Source organism: Miniopterus schreibersii (genome assembly GCF_964146895.1).
Source record: "Miniopterus schreibersii genome assembly, chromosome: 17".
NCBI classification, from domain to species: Eukaryota; Metazoa; Chordata; class Mammalia; order Chiroptera; family Miniopteridae; genus Miniopterus; species Miniopterus schreibersii.
The window spans coordinates 3659575-3674043 of NC_138117.1; the positions used below are offsets into that span (position 1 = coordinate 3659575).

The 14469-nt window shown below is 49.8% G+C and overlaps 1 protein-coding gene across 1 annotated transcript in view; it reads right to left on the minus strand.

The window, feature by feature from the left end:
• Nucleotides 1-230: 230 nt before the first annotated feature.
• CDH17 (cadherin 17) overlaps nt 231-14469 on the minus strand; it is a 29499-nt gene continuing 15260 nt past the window's right edge. Inside the window, exons 7-18 of the mRNA XM_081116503.1 lie at nt 14206-14405; nt 12767-12898; nt 12307-12457; nt 9261-9476; nt 8495-8571; nt 7641-7832; nt 5238-5482; nt 4424-4554; nt 3464-3703; nt 1526-1642; nt 1286-1399; nt 231-1069 (exon numbers count right to left, since the gene is read on the minus strand). Of these exons, the coding sequence (XP_080972629.1) occupies nt 969-1069; nt 1286-1399; nt 1526-1642; nt 3464-3703; nt 4424-4554; nt 5238-5482; nt 7641-7832; nt 8495-8571; nt 9261-9476; nt 12307-12457; nt 12767-12898; nt 14206-14405 (1916 nt within the window). The 3' untranslated portion in view covers nt 231-968. The remainder of the gene's footprint in view (nt 1070-1285; nt 1400-1525; nt 1643-3463; nt 3704-4423; nt 4555-5237; nt 5483-7640; nt 7833-8494; nt 8572-9260; nt 9477-12306; nt 12458-12766; nt 12899-14205; nt 14406-14469) is intronic.

Here is a 14469-nt window from a genome sequence, read left to right on the forward strand (position 1 = left end):
AAAATGCTTCCAAATCTCTGAGGTGCTCACTTGAATGTTTAAAATTCCTAGCATATCTGCCTTCAACCCTTCAACCCATGGTCCTGAGAGCAGCGAATCTTCATTTCCTCGCAGCCCCCTCTTCTTGGGCTAATTCCACGCGGGAGGCAAGTCTGATAAACAACAGGTAACCTGTCACCCAGCCCTTTTCTCAACAGGCGCAGGGAACAAGAACAGGGCCAGAGACTCTCGGGCAACAAAACAGCCAGCGTTTATTGTTGATTTGTCACTCCTTCCGTGCCGCCTTATTTCCCCGCACACGTTAAACACACGCCCACCAAGCCTTCATCACGGTACACGCGGGGCGAGCGTGCGGGGCAGGCACGCGACCCAGCGCGTGGCGGTCCCCGCGGGGCCGTCCCTTCCCGAGTGGACGGGGACAGGGGCCGCGCTGGGCGGGAGGCGGCCGGCGCCACCAGCGTCTCTGTTCAGCTGCGGGCCCGGCTCGCCTTTTCATTTGTAATGAAGCTTCTCTTTGTTTCTTCCTCCAGCAAATGCTTTTAAATTAGTGAAATACTAGGGGAGGCAGGAAGGAGCCGGAGGACGGGTACAAAGCGTCGGTGGGAGCCGGGAAGTGGGTGGCGGACGTCGGGTAAGTCTCCTTGATGAAGACACAGCGCCGGTCACGACGACAGGAAGCCCCGGGCGACTCCACGGCCCACCGTCCTCCAAAGGGGCCAACACGCACTCTGTGTCGGGATAAATAGCTACGGCTCTTGCGGAGGGGACAGTGTCACGAGGAAATGGAAAATATCTCCGATGTCTATAGCACAGCAATAACTAAACGTGATAAAACATTAAAGGGCAAGGAGGTATGTCCGTAAAAAATCACAGGGCACATGTTGGACGAAAAGCCTGATTGATGGGGTTACACGGTTGTGCTCCCGGGGTGGCCCCTGGTGCCGAGGCGCAAACACCCCCTTTCAAGTTCATTTCCTCAGAGGCTGGACCTCAGATGCGGGCGCGCCCTCCACATGCTCTTTGCCTTCATTCTTCTTCATCCGAATGAACACCACCGCCAAAATTACACCTGCGCGAGAAAACTCGGTCAGGCGGGCGATCGGACAGAGCCGTCGCCCCGTTTACAGAGCAGCGCCCTGGCAGGAGCCCCGCGACTTCATTGACGTTTGTGGTTCGACAGAATTCCTGTCCTGGTGGGAGGGGGATGCCGGGCCTTGACCCTCAGGGGAGCCACTGTTCCTGAGGCCCAGGACGGAAACCCTCGAACCTGAGATGTTATACTCACCGATGACCAAAAAAGTGGTCAGGAGAATGCCAACTGCCATGCCCACCGTGGGCATCCCACGCTGGTGGCCCACTGGCTGGAAACACCTTCCTTCCACACACGTGCAGAAAGTAACTGACAAGCAGAAGGACATTTGGTGGTTTAAGTTTTTAAGTAAACAACTGCAGAGCCTCGTGTCAAAGACGAGAAATCCTTCAGACTAGCCCCGGGAATGGACACGGCCTGCAGCAAGATACCTACCTGGTAAAGAGACGGTCGCTTCCAAGGGTGGCTGCCCACCGTCGTTGATGCGGATCGGGACGTCATAAACTCTCTCCTCGAAGCCTGTGTGCTTGGTGGAGACTCTGGCATGAGTTCCTGTCAGAACAGGGGCAAAATGAGTGAAAGGCTCGCAGAGCCAGCACCCAGGGCAGCAGGAACCAAGCGCATGGTTGTCTCACATGCTAAGGGTGGCGGGAGTGGTTAACTGGAAGCAGGAGTTAAACTACCCAAAGTGTGCCCGCTCCACAGGCACCGCCCACAGTCTAGAGCGTTTTGCAAATCCTCAATTCACGCTTTCTCTGCAGAAACAAGCACTAAATGCAGCCAGTTGTCATTGTTCCCGGTAGTTAAGTTGATAAAGTTGCATGAACGCTGAATTATATTTAAAAATTTTGAAGAAATAATTGCTAATTCTTGCCACCCCAGATTTAATAAAAACGAAATCCTCAGTCCAAGAAGATCAGCGAATCTCAGGGAAAAGACAACAGCAACAAAACACACGGAACTACGACAAGGCTCATAACAATCAAATGGCTCAAAGCTGGTACTGAAGAGAAAAATCTTAAAAGCATCCAGAGAAAAAAGACGCATTACATTCAAGGGAACCAAAAAGAAAAAACGCAATCCAGAGCACAGGAGAAATCTTTAAAGGACTGAAAAAAAGGCTCAATACGCCGAAAAGTGTTCCAGCCCAATGGTTTCTGGTCACTGTGGAATTAAGTTAGAAATCAGTAACCAGAAAGATATGGGAACTAAGTGACACACTTCTAAATAACTCACGGGTCACAGGAGAAATCTAAAAAAAAACAAACTTATAAAGTATTTTAGATTGAATGAAAATGAAAACGCGATGCGTCTAACTTTGTGGAGTGCAGGTCAAGTGACACTAACAGATGGATTTATAGCACCAAATGCCTGAGTTAACCAAGAAAGAAGCTCTCAAGTTAGTTACCTCAGCTTCCACCATAATGAAAATCATCCAAGAACAAATTAAATATAGCATAAGAAGAATAAAGGAAATAATACATATCTAAGCAATGAAACACAAAACAAAAACACAATATAGAGAAATCAATGAAATCAAAAGCTGGTTCTCTGAGAATATCAATAAAATTAATAACCTCTAGCCAGATTGATGGGGGGGGGATAGAGGCATTATTTTCCAACACCAGAATGAGGTGATATCGCCACAAAGTCTACAGATATTAAGAGAATAATAAAATAATATTGCAAATAGCTTGTGCCAATAAATTAGACAAGTCAAATGAAATAGACAAATTATATGAAAGATATAAACTATAAGCTCAACCGGGAAGAAGTCTATAACTTGAATAGCCCTCTATCTATTAAAGAAGTTGTATTAATTTGTTTTGATAAAATCCTCGAAAATGCAAACTAATCCACAGTAGACAGAAAGCAGGTCAGTGGTTACCGGGGATGGGGGAAGGTGATAGGGATCGTAACAGAGCATGTAACACCTTTGGGGGGGGTGGAAATATTCTCATCTTGACTGTGCTGACTGCATTCAACGGTGTACACACACATCAATTTTCATAGAATTATATGCTTTAAATATGTGCTGCTTGTTGTCTGTCAGTCATAGTTCAATAAAGCTGTTTCTGCAAATCATTACGAAACCTGTGTCTCAGCTGCCATTGGAGATTCTGCAGATGCTGCTCGGATTATCCAACGATCCACCTCCGTTCACCAGGGGCGGCGGCTGAGTGTCGACAGCCCTTCGTCCCTCCCAAGCCTGGGCTTCCTCCCTCTGGAGAACCGCCCTGGGCAAGGCCCAAAGCAGGACATGCCCGGAGGGCGGCGGTGCCCTGCGCCGGGCGCTGCAGGCCCACCACCGGGCGAACAAAACCCGCCCGGGCGCCCGTCGGCGCTCCTCTCGCTGCGCTTGCGGCCACTCACCATTGATCTTGGCAACCTCCCAGTCGTTCCGCAGGCTCTCGCGGCCGAGGGAAAACGTGAACTGTGGCCCCCGAAAGGACTGCTGGTCGTCATCAGTGGCCTCGACGACGAGGCTGCCGGGGGCGGGGAGGGGGTGGCAGAAGAACAGGCCCGTGTACTCCTTCACTAGGCGCGGGGGGTTGTCGTTCACATCCGTGAGCGACAGGTGGAAGTCCGCCGTGGTGCTCAGGGAGGACCCACCTAAGGAACGGTCATCCAAACAGTGTCAGCTCTCATTTCCTCTTAAGAAAGAATACGTATTTTAAATATGTCTTTATTGATTTCAGAGAGAGGAGGGGGGGGAGGGAGAGACATCAGTGGTGAGAGAGTCACTGATCGGCTGCCTCCTGCACGCCCCTGCTGGGGTCGAGCCCGCAACCCGGGCCTGTGCCCTGACCGGGAATCGAACCGTGACCTCCAGGTCCATGGGTCCACGCTCAACCACTGAGCCACGCCGGCCGGGCTTGAAAGTTTATTTTTTGGTCTAAAACTGTATTTCTTTGGTCATAATTTGTTCAATTTTCATTTTTTTGGTAAACCAAGCAGATATAGTGACTACCTACTAATGAGAGGCTCAATCAGCATAAGATCAACAGAATTCCTGCTCTACCTTGAAAAAGAGCTTGACCCGGCTCCCGGGAGAGACCCCCAAGCACTTTGGAGAAGGCGGGCACACGGGAACCTCCCTGGAGCTGCGGCGGCTCCGGGAAACCAGAGTGAGCAGCACCCATGGGCCCCGCCGGTGCCAGGGCAGGGCGTCCTCCGCCGGAGCCAGGCAGGAGCTCCCTCCACTTCCGTGCGCGTCTTGTCCTTCGGCCACCAGACCGTCTGACAGCCCGACCCGTGAGCTTGCCCACTCGCCTTCCCGCCCTCCCGTTTCTCTTGACGACCCCCTGAGAATCTGGTACTCTTTTCGCTCACCTACTTCAGTGGCCACCACTTGCACGCGATACAGACTTTGGGCTTCCCTGTCCAGCGGAGCCGCGCTGAAGATCTCGCCTGTGACGGGGTCAATTTTAAGCCAGTGCCTCGTGTCGCCTCTCAGTGAATAACTTCATAACATGAAAAGAGCAAACGAAAGCCCGCATTACTTTCCATGAAAGCGTGAAGGTAGTTTACGCATCATGTGCTGTTATGTCAACAGGCATATTACTCACGGTGCGTTTAAAAGATCATCGTTTAATATTATTAACGATCTATTTGCATAACGTCTATCTTCAAGATGAAGGTTTGCCCATCTTTACAAAGTGGTAGTTTACTTGTTTTGTTAGAAAATGCACAGTCACAAACTCTGGGGGAAAACAGTTAAACTTTATCGGATGAAAGGGAACTTTAGTTCCCGGCAAGGAGTGGGTCCCGCTGGCCGAATAAAAGATAACTTTAATAATAAACAATACATTTTCTTTATAAATGTTTTTACTTTTCATAAATAACTCAAAAAATAGATAAGATAGAGGCAAAAAAGTAAATGCCTGCAGAGCTGAATTTAAATGCCCAAAAAAGCTCTGGCCGGGAGACCCCACTACGGGAATTTAAATGTCGTCTTTTAAAGGTTAAACTTTTCTGGCAAGCAAGGTCAAGTTCACCATGTGCACTGGACATGGCTTCAAATCGCTGGGGGCTCCCTTGGGAGAGAGCCTGGGAGTCAGACCAGCTCCCCTGCCCCTCCCAGGCCTTCCTCCTTCCCACCGGCCTTGGTCTCAGCCAGCCAGGCTTGCCCTGCCCAGCTCTCTACCTTACGTCCAGACCTTCTGGGTCCCTGGCGGTCACATTGCCCACTCTAGTGCGTACAGGCACATCTTCACTGACTTTTGCTTGGAATATGTGTTGGAAAAATTTAGGTGCTTCATTCACATCTGTTACAAAAAGATTGAATGTGGCAAAGGAGCTGGCGTTGTACTGTACACCAGGCACCAGAGGCTCGGGATTTTCCGCTTGGAACACGATGTTGTGAATGGCCGTTCTTTCAAAATCAAGAGGCTGTGGAGGGCAAAAAATAGAGAAAATTAATTCAGGGATGACTAGCTCCCTTCAAAGAGTCATTCCCTCTTCTCCTTTAAAAACTCGGACAGAGCGGCAATTCTCGAGTCAGTGCCAGCAACACCTGCTTCTCAGAATGATAGTGGAGTTGTGAAAAGTCTGTGCCGCAGGACTTAGCAGAGCCTTTAATGTGCTAATATGCATTTGGACTCTCCTAGAAGAGCAAATCAATGTAGCACTCCTCAAATTTATTTAACCCCGAGACAGTTCATTCACTCATTCAGCAGAAACTTATTGGTTCTCTCAAGAGAGTTCCCAGGAGACTGTGTGGAAAATGCTTATGTAGAGATTTCCACATTATATGGAGAATGACTTGAGAGGGACCTCGGGATCCAAACCCCGAAATAAAAGTCCTTAGACTCATGGAGGGCGGAAGAGGTGAGAAGAGATGATCGAAAGAGAGAGGACCCGCTCTTGTGCCAGGCCATTCCAGACAGGCCAGAAATGGAAAATCAAGAAGCCAGTTTTGGTTTAGTGGGAGGAAGAATTTAATACTTAACACTACAGTTAGGGCTACGGTTAGGGCTACATTAGGGCTACCCGAGACAGAAAGAGCTGCTTCAAAATCAGTAAGTTCTCAGCTCTGGAAGGTTTCAAGAATGGGCTTAAGCAACATGTGACAGGCCAGTGCAGAGAAGACTTGCATGTCATTTAAGCGGTTGGTTCTATGGGCCTTTTAAGGTCTCCCTCAAGGCACAGGGTCCATGAATCTAAGGGGAAAAAATATCCTAAGTCTGAAGAGTGGAAAGGTGTCAGCGCCCCTTTAACCTGATCGAATGGAAGAACAGAGGAAACCAGGAGCAGCCAGCATTGATCAGCCTGCCTAACTTTCACACCAGGAAAAACATGGAGCCAAATCTTCCAGGGGGAAAAAATTAGAAGTGAAAGATACCAAATTAGCTAATGATACTCAGCAGAGCTTGATCAAGGACAAGTCTTGTCACACCATGTGTATCATCTTTCATAACACAGGGATATGCCTGCAGAGCCAAGTCCAGAGGCCCATCCCGGCCTCTCTGGACGGCCTTGGATCCGTCTAGGAGACACAGTCACCAAGTCAGCTGAAAAAATATGCTCCCACCACAGTTCCTGTTCTGCACACAATCGTCTGAAAGGCCAAACCTGGTGATTTAGATTCAACCTGAAGGCAGAGCTAGAAGTGCTGAGGGAGAGGAGTGGCAATGGGGGATATTTAACATTTTTACCAATGATGGGTAATGAGAAAAAAGTGTGTGTATTAGTTTTCCAGGCAACACTGGGGCTGGTTAAAAAACAGGTCGTGCCTTAGCTGGTTTGGCTCAGTGGTCAGAGCGTCCGAAAGTAAATAGGAAAGTAAATGGAGCTGCAGTGAGAATTTTACCTACAATGAGCACATCTGTAATTTAGACGAACAGTTGCCGATAGAATTGTGATGAAGAGGCTTTGTTTCTGGACGTAATACGACAAGCAAAGGCAACAGAAGCAAAAATACAAGAGCAGGACCGTATCAAACTAGAAAACTTCTGCACGACCAAGGAGAGAATCAGCGGTGTGAGAAGGCAGCACAGAATGGGAAAATATTTGCAAGCCATAGATTTGGTGAGGGGTTAATACGCACAATGTGTAAAAAACTTCAAAGTAGGAGTCCTGGCTGGCACTTTTGAAGGCCGATAGCCTAAATGGCTCATGGGGTCCATCTAGTCCAACACCCCACATTTGCAACGGGAGAAGTAAAGCCCTAAGCACACACCCCCACCACCCAGACTCAGCAAGTAAAAACCTAGGACACCTCGTTAAATTTGAATTTCAGATAAACAACAAACAATTTTTCAGTATAAGTATGTCCCAAATATTACATGGGACAAACATATACTACAAATTGTTAATCGTGTATTTTACGGAGTTTATATGGCAGCCCTCTCTCCCTCCATCCACAAAGCTCCCTTGGTCAGGTAATGACAGTCCCAGAGCTAGATTCCTGGCCTTTGAGAGTCCTCCAGGCGTCCATCACCATGCCTGAGAGGTCACTGCTAATACATCACCTCTGCTGATCGGTCCTTGCACAGTCACAAGTAAATTAATCAATGGGGAAGACAAATTCCACTAAAGGGCCATTTACCTTCTTAATTATGACATATCCCGCATTGGTTTGGGGATCTGTGTCAATCCCCAGGAGCCCCTCACTGTCTCCCTCTGTAATTCTATACACGATCTTAGAACTCCCAGTAAATGGCTCATCAGCGTCCGTGGCCTGGATGATTAAGATGGTGGTTCCAACGGCTGTGTCTTCCGCAAGAGTTAGGTTTCCATACTGAGAAGGAAACAGTAAGAATGTGCATTGTCATCAGGAATAATTAATTGTCAAAGGGCCAACTTGTCTCTCTATCTTTGGAATGGACACAGGTCATAGTTTGCATCAGTACTCACCAAGCATGTTTTCTCTTATTAATAAATACGTTGCAGTCGATTTTGACATCAGTCAGACTCATAGACTGATATCCAGCGTACCAAGAACCACAACGTCTCAGACACCTGCTGGTGGGATTCTAAAACAGATTCCCACCCCCACACCCAGTACATTTAATAACCGTAATTATTATGTTAGCGAGGATGTAAATAAATACTATATATTGAGTACTTATAATGTGGCAGGTATTCTATATGCATTATTTTAATTAGTCCATAATCTACCAAGGAGAAGTGGTTAAGAGCCTGACCTTTGGAGTCAAACAGCCTTGGTAGGAATCCTAGGCTTGCCACGTATTAGCAGGCTGAGCCGAAGCAAGTTACCTAACGTCCGTAAGTCTCAGCTTCACCCTCTGTCCAACGCAGGGGTGTGTTACCAATGTGCTGGCCAAGGCTACCTGTGAAGTCTGGCATTTTCTCTAACTCCTGTCTGTGTCTCTATTCCAGAAGGAGGGATCAAGTCGCATGAACGAAGGAAAGAAAAAACAACGGGTGACCACTACTCACATCCTGCTTCTCAAAGATGGGAATCTGGTCATTGATGTCAATAACGTTGATTTGCACTGGACAGAGGGTCTTGAAATCTGAAAATCAAAGTCATAGCACAAAACTTTTTCACTGAAAAATCGTGCATTAAAATCAGAAACCTGCGAGGAAAACATTGGCTAGTGAAGTGAGAGCCACAGTCACGGTTCTGCTACTGACATGCCGCTGATGCGGAGCCGGGGTTCTCTGCTCCCCACCTGCCCCCACAAGCAGGGTCACCGCGGGGAGGCTGAAGAAGGCCCTAAAAGGGGTTCACCTGGGCTTCCCACCCCCTCCGCCTGCCCGTCCAGGGGAAGGCTTGTTCTCCAGCAGGCCTTCCTTTCCCGTGAAGCAGCCTCTCTTTTCTAACTACCGCAAGTTCCGTAGCCTTCAAGGCCCAGAGCAAAACCACCCTTCCAGAAACCCTCCCCCGAGCAGCCCAGCGGCTCTTCCCTCCTCTGAGCACGCCAGCGCTTACTGCCCCACGTCTCCCGCTGCCCGCCGTGGGAAGGGGCAGGGTGCTGCTCCCTTCGCTCCACGCAGGGGAGGGGCTGGCACAGTTAGTCCCCTTTGGCACCTGCTTCTTGGGGGACCGGGACCAACACGGGAATGTTGCCTGAGCCGTGAGCTGGACCAGCCGCCCTGCGTGGCACGTGAGCATCCCTCTGGGACACGCCCGGCACGGGGACACCGCCCCGGCCCAGCTGAGAGGCCCGAGCCACGCCGGCCTGGAGCCACGCTCACTCACCCTTGTCGGCCGCCTCCACCGTCAGGTTGTACTGGGGCGCGTCGCGCTTCCGCAGGGCCTGGCGCGCCAGCTGCAGCAGCCCCGAGTAGGTCTGGATCAGGAAGAGCCCGTCCTGGGGCAGCTTCGGGGTCTGGTCCAAAATCCTGTAGCGCAAAACGCTGTTCACCGTGTTCGCCTCGTCCATGTCGTGGGCGATAAAGTTCCCGATGCCGCTCACTGTGAGGAAGGAGGGGGAGAGGGCAGCCGTTAGGGGCCGGGCGCGCGAGCTAGAGCCGTCCGGCGGGACACGCGGGCTCCTAGGAGGTCTGAAGGCCACGCCGCGCCGCCGACGGGAGTCCTGAGGCTTGGTCTGGGCCTTCCAGCCCTCTCCACGGTGCAGCGCGTTGGGCGGTGTATTTGTGGGATTAGGGTCGTCACCACAAAGTGCCACCGGGTAGCTTTAGCAGCAGAAATGCACCTTCTCGCAGTTTCTGGGTCTCACAGAGAGGCCTGAGGTCAGGGGGGCAGCGAGGTTGGTTTCTTCTGAGACCTCCCTCCTTGGCTGGCACACAGCCGTCTTCTCCATGTGTCTTCACATGGTCTTCCCTCTGTGCATGTGTGTGTCCAGGTTTCCTCTTCTTGGAAGAGCACCACGTCAGGGACGGATTCGGAGTGTTGTGTCTATTCTACACACGGAGGGGGAAAGGGGCACAGAACTACGCCCCCACCCTTTGGGGGGCTTACGGTCTAGCTCAACAACGTACTAAATTATTCCTCAGTATTTTTATAGTCTTCTGTTTGGTGTCTTATATTAGCCAGAATCTTGTGGGACTCATGTCCCCAAGTCTTAGCCATGCTGACATTAAGTCATGTTGGATTAAGACCCGGACGAATGATAGCATCTTAACTTTATTTCTTTAAAGACCCTCTCTCTAAATAATAGTGGCCTTTTGAGGTACTAGGCATGAGGACTTTACCATATGAATTTGGGACAGTCACAGTTCAGCCCATAACAAATAGTCTCCCACAAAAACTCAGGTTCCCTCAGAACCTCATTGTGACCTAATTTGGAAATAGGGTCTTTGCAGATGCAACAAGTTAGGGGTCTTGAATAAAATTATCCTGGATTTACAGTGGGCCCTAAACCTAGTGATTAGTGTTTTTAATATTTTCTTAATTGATTTCAGAGTGAGGAAGGGAGAGGTAGATAGAAACATCCACGATGAGAATCATCGATCAGCTGCCTCTTGCACGCCCCCTACTGGGGATCTTGGGGATGGAACCCACAACCCAGCATGTGCCCTGACCGGGAATTGAACCAGTGACCTCCTGGTTCTTAGGTCGACGCTCAGCCACGGAGCCACAACGGCTGGGCTGATATAGTGTTTTTATAAGGAGAGAAGACACAAAGTCACACACACAGAGGCGGAGGCACGTGAAGCAGGAGGTAGAGATGAGCAAGCAGCCAGGGAATGCCAAGAGCCAGCAGAAGCCAGGAAAAGCAGGGGAGAGCTCTCCCCTGGCAGGCACCTTGATTTGAGACTTTCGGCCTCCAGGACTGTGAAAGAATAAATTTCTGTTGTTTTAAGCCACCAGCTTTGAGGTATTTTGCTACAACCACCCTCAGACACTAACACACAAGGCAAATGGTATAACTAAAAAAGGGGGAGCCAACAGCAGGTCCCTTCTTAGCAACATTATGGAACAATTGCAGAGACTGACTCCACCCCACAGATAACACGGGGCACAGAACAGGTGTCCTCTCTGCCTTGCTGCAGTTTATGGCCCTGCGTGTTTACGCCTGTGCGTGTTTCAGCCCAGGGAGTTCCAAAAGCCAGAGGTTACGGCTCAGCACTTCCCCAGGCCTGGGTGGGGCCCGATAGGTCATGGACCATCTTGCTCTGTGAAAGGGGAATCCTGGGTTTCTCTACCTGAGGCATGACCCCACCGTGGGACTAAACTTGAATATGTCCCATTTGTGGAGCTAGGTTTTCCCCTCTCTGCCATATCAATTGGCATCTACTGACTTACATGAAACGTGAAGGACTTTGATTGGGGGGAGGGAACTTCTGGCGTACGTCTATAATAGAACTGGGCCCATGTAGGTGTGTCTCGTGGCTGAGGAAGGACGGCGTCATGAGCAACAGAGCGGAGAAAAAACATGTATCTAGTATTGCAGCAGCTGCTGTTTCCGAGTCCATCACAACCAAGTGACCTTTGTGGCATCTCTGCCCTTGTTTAAAAAAAGTATCTCTGAGCTGGATCAAAAGAGGGTCTTACTAAATTCTGGGATCCTTTGATGTCTGAGCAGCCACCCTGCCCAGCCAATGGACTCAACACCAAGGAGTAAGAGAAGAGTTTCCCCAAATCCAGGGAAGTCATACAACTCCCGGAAATCCTAATGTAGTTGTCCCTGTGCAAAACGAAAGCTACCCTGAGACACAGAAAAGAAAACAAAGCAAGTCAGGAACAAAGGGGCAAAAGTAGACAGGACTGAACTTCATCTACCAGCCTCCGAGCCATTACCATCAGCTCCCTAGAGAGGGAGCACCAAGGGCCAAAAGGCACTCTCCATTTATTGTGCTTACTTTTTGCAGAGTATCTGACCTTGGGTGTAAATGCTGATTTAAATTATTTAGCAAATTTGATGAGGCTTTATCTGTGACTGAGTTTGTTAGAGGGCAAATAAGAATCTATGTAAAAACCTTGCAAACGATAACCTTATACACGGGCACAGGACAGTGGTGTAAGTGGTTACGGTGTTAGTGCTAGTGGAAAGGGTGGCCGTGGTCGTAACGGCGGTAACAGTACTAGTAGGGGCAGTAACAGTGGTAGTCGTGGCGATGGTAGTCACAAACGCTCCGATTTGCAGACACTGCCCGGATAGTAACTGAGCCAGAAGGCTGTGCTTGTGTGAGCCTCACGGTGTGTTCAGCCCCCATACGGCGCCAGGATGGACACCTGACGGCCACTCGGGTTTACGCCCACCTTCTACAGGACAGAGAGGGCAGGGGTTAGAGGCAGCAGAGGCGAGGCTGTCACCAGCCCAGCGGCTCCCATTCCTTACCTATCCCTTCATTCTCCTGGACCTCAAACACAGGCATTGCCGGCGGGCACGTGGGGGGGTTGTCGTTAATGTCTTTAACTTTCACGTGAACTTGCAGCGGGTACGAGAGTGGTTTTCCAAGCTCGTCCTTGGCAATCGCGTAGAAAACATACTACGACAGGGAGATGGGAGTTAAGACGTGGCCCGGCCACTGCCTTCAAAAGGCGGAGGAGTCGGCTGTTCCCGCTCTAGGCCACTTAACCCCTATTCCCAGTCTTCTTAGAATTGCGAAGTGAGAAAAAAAGGAAATGGGGTGGATTTGTGGGGATACCATGTCTGAGAGCAATAATGTACGCACTGGGGTTCAGAACACAGTGTGGCATTTTTTGTTACTGTTTTTAAGTAAAATCTTTCCTGCTGTCAGCTCCCCGAGCCCAGCCCGTGACCCGTGGCCTGCGGAACGCCCCCCAGGTCTACTCACTGCATCTTTCTCTTCTCTGTCCAAGGGCTGGGTCACGTAGATGTCTCCTTCCTGGTCGATCGAAAACGGGAACCGTGGCAGCTTCTCCTTTTCGACTAAGGAGTAGTGCGCGCCCGGCTCGTTCCACCGCACCTGCGGCCCAGAGCGCCCGTGAGAGAGGCCCACGCGTGAGCGGCCGCACCGCCGGCCGCGCCCACACTTTCCTCGACAGCCCCCGGAGCAAACAAGCACGCGCACCCTTTTAGCATTTACAAATCCTTATGGGAATAACCTAAGTACGAAATAGGAAGACTTGAGTCGAGGCCCCAAATCTGCAGCTGTCGTGGTATCGAGTCCCGACACACCCTCTCAGCTGGCAAAGCAGAATAACTCTTGCTTTCATCTTTTTCTCCTTAATGCTGAAGTTTGTGAATTCAACATTCAATAAATAAAAATTCTTTTAGGTTATACAATAGATATGGGATGGACCATTCCAGGGCCCCTCAGCAACAACGGTGTGATTTTGAAACAGTCTTAGGGGAACTGCAGGCTGGGACTCACTCGTAACATTAATACCTGTCATCCACTCTCACAGACACGACCTCTTAGTTAATCTCCACAACAACCCACAGAGGCGTTACTGTCCCATTTTACTGTTGAGAGGTTGGGGCTCAGAACAGTGAAATGACTTATTCTATGGTCAATCATTAAAGTAATGGAGCAAGGACATGGTTTTGGTCATCTGCTTCCAAATCCAGTGCTCTCTCTCTAACCCGCAGCTTTCATGTCAAGGAAACTCCTGATTTTCCAGAAAAGATCAGATCTAGGTGGAGTCCAGAGTGTATTTTACAGGCGCTGGGGGAGGAGGGGACTCAGGGTGAGGGCATCAGCCACCGAGGTGGGAGAGGAGAGCATGCGAATGAAGAGGAGAGGCACACAGAGGAGCTGGAGCTGGGGAGGGTGGTCTCCAAGGGTGGCCTGCTCAGCTCTTACTCTTGGCCAGTCCTGTCTACATTCCTCAGTCTATGAGGGGATGAGTCTACTGGAGAGAGATTTCCCCACAAGCACAAGACACAGCCTTTCAAAATTCAAATCATATGTATGCACATGATGTGTGCACCATACACAACCCGCTCTAGTGCAGCCATACCCCAGATTGTTTACGGGGAACGGCAAACATCAGTGGTACCTTGGGAATCTTAGATGAAGTTCTCTTCTAAAGATATAGAGGATATATAGATAGGCAGATTCAGATGTGAACCCAATTTGGTGAACCCCCGAGTTTACCCATGATGGTAAACTCCAGAGACTTGGGGCCAGAGACTTTGTCTACTTAGTTTGCTTTATAATGAGGCTGTGTAAACATGTACATAATAAATGTGTCCCTGAAGACCACGAGGGTGGGCTTCTGCAAAGCGAGAACATTTATCCGGTGGGCTCTCGGCATCCCTAGGCACTACCTGAGTGATTTTGACGGGGTGAGGCTCAGTCGAGTTTTCTGTAATCTCCACGGGTTCTGGTGCTTTCCAAATATTCTCCTTCACTGTAATATCCACAGATGTGCTGTCACTGAAGGAATTCTCAGTCTGGCCTCCCATGTCCTTCACTGAGACCACCAGACTGTAGAAAGGGTTCTTCATGGGATCCAATTCCTTAGATCCTATGGAAAGTAGGAAAGAACAGAAAAGGAAACATATCTAAGCTGGCACAGACCTAGATCCCTT